This window comes from Cariama cristata, unplaced genomic scaffold (assembly GCF_000690535.1).
Source record: "Cariama cristata isolate BGI_N322 unplaced genomic scaffold, ASM69053v1 scaffold13059, whole genome shotgun sequence".
Taxonomy (NCBI): domain Eukaryota; kingdom Metazoa; phylum Chordata; class Aves; order Cariamiformes; family Cariamidae; genus Cariama; species Cariama cristata.
Window position 1 is genome coordinate 31088 of NW_009635325.1, and position 7495 is coordinate 38582.

The window sequence follows — 7495 nt, forward strand, 5'->3', positions numbered from 1 at the left end:
TTACTCCCACTCATAAGCCACTTCCTTTTCTAAGTCTGTGGCTCTTACAGGTTTGGGGCAAACTGCAGATCTTTGTAATTCTAGCCATTTAAAACCATAAGTCAATTATACCTCACATTTGAGAACCAGTGAGCTACTGGTTTTCCATTCTTGGCAGACTGATTTTGGGTTAACAGGATTTTTCCCCCCTGCCCTCCCTCTATCTCAGTCTCAGACCATAAAAATTTACAGTCTTCGATATACATATGTATATATACATAAAACACACACTAATCAGATGTTCAAGCAATTACTTAAGACAGTAGTTTACCTCAAACTAAATTTTGGGAAAACACAACTTTGCTAAACTTCTGAAATTCAAAATATCCTTTTCTATTGAATTTTTCCTCTCCTCCTTTTAGGCTTCCTGATTACACACACCATCTTTTTCTAAAGTGGTCACTCATACACTTAAAAACTTTGTATGCCAACCTCCCCTTTTTAAAAAAGTTCATCTCCATTACTTTCTATGGCCATCTATAAACTAACACTTCTTTGTAGTTTCAATTACTAAAGCAAAAATCTCTCAGTTATCACATCTAACCGAGCCTAATCACCACTAGCAGCTTTTACTCTCCAACCTCCACCTAGGAAGGTCCATTAAAACCATTTCAGTATTTATCGCTCAGAAGAAACATTTGGTTTTAAATTAAGTGGTTTTAAAAACGGGAATATTTTATTTTTAATTGATCATTTATCTATAATGACCCATCAGTTTCTCTAATATTTTTGTATGGAGAAAGCTGCTGCTGCGTCAAAACCCAATATTCAGAAGCTTCACAATCTCTGATGACACCACCCAGAAATCCAGAACAATCTGCATCAACATCACTTAACCACACTTCCTACTGCAATGCAGTTTGTGACAGTTCGGCATGCATAGTATTCCTCTCCTAGGATCCATTACTTACCAATATTTCCCCACGTTAAAACCCTCAAACACTCACTCTTGTAACAACTCCAAAAAATACTCCCGTTAGCTCACTATACTGGCCAGTACCACTAACTAATAATTGCAGCTAGTCTTCAGTAAAGACAGCAACTACTCACTATCCAACTGTGAGCTGAACCCTCTTGGCACGCGAAGACTCCTAACAGTCAAGATCCATGTTCTGCCTTCCAATCACGATTAAACTGGACATACAGTACAGACATCCAGTAATACCACAGATTCTTAATCCTTCCAATTTCTAAACCAGAAATTTAGTATAATTTGACAATTACTGAAAACTACACACAATCTAATATTATTTTTTAGTTGTTGATGTTTGCTCTAGATTACGGTTTTCCTGACAGTTTGAATCTTCTTTCAGTATTGTCCAACCAAAGTAGATAAAGAATATCCTCTAGATACTGACACTCCAAACAATTTAGTTGATAAGCAAAGCAAGAAGTCTTGTAAAGCCTATATACACCTTAGTCTTCAGCAACAGAGTACACTGTCACAAGGCACATACAAAATGGTACAGCTGGTTCTTTAAAGATCATGGGGAACAACAGCTGTATCAATTCAAAATTCTGTGACAAAAAGCTACATACTATCAGAAAACTGCAGTACAAGAATAACTAACCTTCTAGCAATTGCTAACTAGAAAACTGAAATGGGGAGATTCCACAGGAGCAACGTTTCTGAACAGACACGAGGGTACAATTAAGAAACAGAAAAAGAGGTGAAACTCCACACGACAAATAACATTGCAAGACTAACACTAGCAAAACAACTTGACTTTCTTCTATTTTACAATAACATTTTTTTTTTCTGAACTTAGTTTACTATTTTTCTCAATTAGAAATACAAACTCAGCATACAGGTCCAACCTGAAAATGGGACCATGGGCAGAAAGATAACAAGTCATTGTTTTAGTCTTAGAGAGGTTACATCAACCAAGGAAATGAACTGAACTATGTTCTAGTATTATCATTCTACCATGAACCAAGGTCAGAACCAAGTCTAAAAATCCCTTCTTTTCTTTCAGATCCCAGTTTGTATTTTGAGACTAGCCATCCAAACAAAAGCAGGGTTTTACATGCCATGTATATGTATTTTAAAGTAATAAGAATTCAGAACTTAAAAAAATATTGAGAGCAGCTGCTTTTGATGGTGTTTCAGGGGTTCACTGTATATTACAAATATACACTGACCGCTGTCTACTCAGCCATCAGATTCATAATTATTGTTTCTACATCACCTATCTCAACACCAAATGATGCTTGTCAGATAAGGAATTTATTTTACAAACTCAAATATCTCAAATAAAGGGAAGTTTAAGAGACTTTTATGCAAGGCACTTTTCTTCAAATTTCTGATTTGATTCCAGACTGTTTAGGTCATCAGCAGGTGTTCAGACCCTGGAATTACACTTCCTGAAGAAGGCCAGCTTGTACATTGGTTCTTTAAAAAGGTTATAGTATAATTTTACAAAGTTTAGATTACAGACAAAAAAATCAGAAATTTTCAAATGCAGGGGAATAGAGGGAAGGGATCCAACACCCTAAACCTTTTCATGAAAGCACTGGTATCTTTATGCTTTGAACTGTTCCAAATCCCACAAAATTCCACACCAAACATATTTTTATAAATACAAAATCCATTGCACTGCTAAAGCAACAAAAAACAAATTAAATACACTAAACCGACCAAGCTTGTGTTTTTTATCTGATGCTAACGTTAAATGTTTCCTCAACTTTGATAACAGTGACAAGGGCACAACTACATTTGTAAACAAAAGAAAATTTCGTAATTCCTGCAGTTGCAGCAATTGCAAGTATTGTCTTTCCATTTCATTTCCCTAAACACTACTGACATGCATTCGCAAGCTTACAAAAATCAGCAGCCTTACCCCAAATGTAGAGAATTGAGAAAATACTTACTTCTTGCTGCGTTCTTCATGGCCATTGGCACTGCTCAATTTGTTCTCATCCTAAGCAGGGTTGATAGAAGAACATCGTGAGGACGAAGTGGAAACATTTCAAGTGGTCAAAGGGTAATGGGAATAGGAATAAGAAAATACAAAACAAAAATTTTAATACTAAATTACTTGTTTACAGTTTAATGTGGAAAGCTTTAGAAAATTTAAGTAGGCATGTTTAACCACTTTGCTGCTTAAATTTAAGTCATACAATTACAAAATACAAGACTTACATCATTTAAAAGTGTATATTAAATTGTAGATACTTCCTTACATGGTTTAGAGAGCAAGTTATCCTGTAGAATTCAGCACTCAAGTGGTTAAATGTTATTTCTATAAAATGTAAGAGGAAGTTTCAGGTTTGTGTGCCCCTCTGATCAGTACCAAGGCTATATCTCTGCCTAAGCCCCAGTGGCTACGCTAGCAGCCCACCACCACCTGTGACCGATGCCATTCCCGAGATCTTCGCTCATTTTCGTTGAAGGGTTGTAAGAGCTTGATGTCACCTCTGTCACACATCTCGCCCTGAAGCAAACAGGGATTCACACTGCTTTAGTAACGTCGACTCCCAAGAAAGTCATCAATAATCCACCAGTCCAGCCTAAACATTCCCTATTTCCATACCTGTTTACATGGAAAATATCCATGTTAAACCAGGACACAAGAATTTTAACATAACAATTTACAACTTTCTCTTCAAGATTTTAACGTAACTGCTAAATATTACATAAACTAAATATACCACTTAAAACTTACAAATGCTCATCCAAAATTCATGACACGGTTGTAATAAACACTGCACAATACACTAACAATAGCTGCTATATAATTTATATACTTGCTTTACAGTTTAATCAGATCAGTTACATCAAAAGTACAGTTCCTAAGTGACTTAAACTTAATATACATCTCTTGCGAAACCAGTGCTAAAGCATGCATAATGTTAACACTTCACCGCCATTTGGTGAAAAACAAAAAAAGACAGTATTCTTTTGCTGCTGGTTTAGGTAAAAGACATCACTATGCTAACTGATAGAAATTTTGCACAAAAATTGACATTTCCTAATTAAACAACTAGGACAGAAGAATACAAGAGCTTTTTTTTAGAATGACACCGCAGACTGTGATACTGTCTTTTACTTGCTAAGAACATTCTATTCAGGGATCCAAGAATTTCCATAAATTCGTTCACTCAGCAATAGATTTCCATCTGCCCTGTTAAAAGATTAACCGCCACCAGTCTTCTGCATTAAAAGCAAGTCTCACTCTTCTTGCACTGAGCAGACTGTTCAAATATTTACTTGCCATGGGACTGGTGAAAAGGTTATTCTTGGAACCCTGCTGTTTTCCCAAACCACTGCATTCACCTTGTTGCTATACCAAACCGGACCTGGCAATTTTAGGAGAGGTTTTCAGTTTCTTGGTTTTTTGGGTTTTTTGTTTGTTTTGGGTTTTTGGTTGGTTGGTTTTGGGTGTTTTTTTTTGTTTTGTTTTTTTTGTTTTCTTTTTTTGTTGTTTTTTTTTTTTAAACCTAGGGGACCACGGTACAGCGATACGTCACTCAATTACTACCTTATGATTGACAGTTCACACTGGAATCAAAGGTGAATTCATGGGAGTAGAGGTGAGATATCGTTAGGCAAGTCTACAAAGAGAGATAGATGGGCATTTATTCATCACGCTGAAGTGAAACTACTGCACAATATAATTACATTAACAGTACATATTTACTTGTAAGTTACATGTAATGCATCTCCAATAAGATAAATCATGAGGGCTCCAGGGATGTTAGTTTACAGTTCAGCAGTAGTTTCATGAATAATGCTAAATTAAGGTAAACAGGACCTCACTGGCACATTTTTCTCACCTTCTTGTAAGGAGCTTCAAGCATTGCTTCAATATCAATATCATCAGCCATTTTTCAGGACACCTGAAAAAAGAAGCAAAATCTACCTGAGACAGAAAACACCCTTGTGCTTTATATTCCAAAGGCTTTTACTTAAGAGGCCATCGCTGCATTGGCTCAAATTCACAGAGCAGTGACTCAGAAGACAATTCCAACAAGAACTGGAATGAAGCTTTGCCCAGTGAGATGATAAAGAACATGACACAAGGCAATTATACCTGCAAGAACAAAATGCTATTGAAAACAATTAGCCAGTGGAAACCCCAGAGGTATTCCACCCATTTCTTTCAAAACAAAGAGCACAGATCATTTATGATACAGAAACACAGCCCTGGTCGCCATCTTGAGGAAGTACTAGAGCCTGACCAAAGGACCTAAGAGACATGTAAAGAACACAGAACAAATACTCGGGCAAACCTGTTTGGTTTCCTTGCATTTGCTACCATTACATTTACTAATCTGAAGACTTAAAGTGAACACTACGGTCCTTTAAGAAATGCGGCCTCCTGCGTAACAGGGGCCACAGAAGAAAACAGTTATGATTCAAGCATCAAGCGTTACTAAAGCATACACAAGATCCATCCAGCCTGGAATTTCAGGTTTCAGACAAAAAAGATCCACCACACCATGTAACGCTAGTCACTACAAACTTTTTTTTTTTAAATTGTTCCTCTTATTTTTCAACTTCAACTCCCTAATGTAATTTTGTGTTTATTATACCCTAAATCCCTTTGGTATTTGATTTCATTTTCCTATGCAGGTATGCTATTAAGAACCTCTGAAGACTCTCTACATTGAAGTACAGAGACTCAACTTCCTCAAATCTCCTAATAAAAGTTTCTCTCCCTTTTCTTTCTTAAGTTCAAAAATGACCAGGCCTCTAGATCCAAGTCAGACAGTCCAAGAGTGAAGATTTTCCTGCATGTGTGCCAGAAAATGGATTTTTAATCATACAGGTTAATTCTTGCACCTTGGTTACAGGCATCGCTGCAAAACTGTGCGGTCCAGGGACTTGGCCAGCACAATGAAATCACTCTAACATGTCAAGAGCCTTCAAGGTGTTCACTCATGATCTCTTAAGTGAGAATATTACACCAGAGCTGCACCACATGTAAGAATCAACTCACTCCCTCACCCACATCTGATCATCACCCATTAATGCAATCAAGAACAAAACATAAACCTTTAGCAATATCAGAGCGCTGGAAGTTCACACTCAGTTACTTAACCAAGGCACGCTAACCTCATTTTCAAGTTATTACCTCTTGCGTTATAGTGCTATCATGTACAAATACGATCATCCTTAGTTTGTGTGTAATGGCTCAATTTTACTTTTTACTAGGGTATTTACATTCAGCTTTTCAAGTCATCTACATACCTGCATGTGATTTAATACACCACTGCTCTACCAGTACTTAGTATGAACAAGTACATCAGTATGATTACGGCCAAACCCAGGATTCCACAAGAAAATTCCCATCAGTGACAACTCCCACCCACAATTACATTTTCATATGTGTAATTTAACTAACATATCCAGCTACACCTAGGGTTGGATTCTTCATCCTGAAGCGGGGTGGCCAAAGGGACTGATGGGGGCCATAACAGGGACCGCCAAATCATGAGTGGCATGGAAAAGTGAATAGGGAATGGCTACTACTGCATTCACCCAAATAAAAGCGTGAATGAACTATCATCCGGTGGGTTCAAAACAAAGATCTTATTCACATAGCATTTAGCCATGGAATTCACTGTTACAGAGCACTGAGGATGCTAACAAAGGAAAAACACACACGCAGTGCTCAAAAAACCCAAAACAAAAAAAGCACGAAAGTTTACAGAAAAAGCCTTTCATTAAACAAAGAATGCCTTGTGACCCTGAACCACAACTAGTTGACGACTAAGAGCACACAGAGAGAAGTATTGCTGTATGATTTCCCCGTGTTTCTGTTCTTTCTTAAGCATTTACTGTTGGCCACTATCACAGACAAGATCCTGAGCTACGTGGACCTTTGGCCTCACCCCCTACAATCTGTGCCCTTTGTACTCTGTACAAAACACTTTCATTGGTATAATACTGTGTTTTTACCACAATACCTTCTGTTCATGTAACACAGACCTACTACTGACTTTGTCATTCATGCAATGCATATAACGATGCTACATACAAAGTTATTCTTCTTAAAAAAAAAAAATCACAAATACGAGTCCTTATTAATTTCAAACAAGTAGAAAAATCATAACAGATTTTCAAGAATCTTTCATTAAACACTGAACAAGCTCAAAATAATTTTCATAAAAGCTTTTCAGCTTGCTCAAAAAAAAGCTGCATATGCCTGACATCTCTGTAGAGGAAAAAAAAGGAAAAACAAAAAACCACCACCAACAACAAAAACCACCAAAACATTAAAACAAACAAGGAATGAACTACACTTGAAACTTTGTGGGTCTACAGAAAACCTAAATGGACATGAAATTTACTATTACTGATCTATCCAGTATTTTGAAAGCAGATTCCATCCCTTCTTTGCTGCATAAAAGCAGTTTAAAAAGGTCTTCTCCTCCAAAATTATTTGCTTTGGAAATTCCAAGAAATGACAATTCCACTCTTGCTTTGTAAGGAATCTCCTGGAAAAGCATC

The 7495-nt window shown here is 36.9% G+C and overlaps 1 protein-coding gene across 3 annotated transcripts in view; it reads right to left on the reverse strand.

Annotated features, from left to right (window-relative positions):
- RBM39 (RNA binding motif protein 39) overlaps window positions 1-4866 on the reverse strand; it is a 31451-nt gene extending 26585 nt beyond the window's left edge. For all 3 annotated transcript variants that reach the window (XM_009707500.1, XM_009707499.1, XM_009707501.1), the window contains exons 1-2: window positions 4816-4866; window positions 2911-2960 (exon numbers count right to left, since the gene is read on the reverse strand). In XM_009707500.1, coding sequence (XP_009705802.1) covers window positions 2911-2960; window positions 4816-4866 — 101 coding nt within the window. The remainder of the gene's footprint in view (window positions 1-2910; window positions 2961-4815) is intronic.
- Between the last annotated feature and the right edge of the window lie 2629 nt (window positions 4867-7495).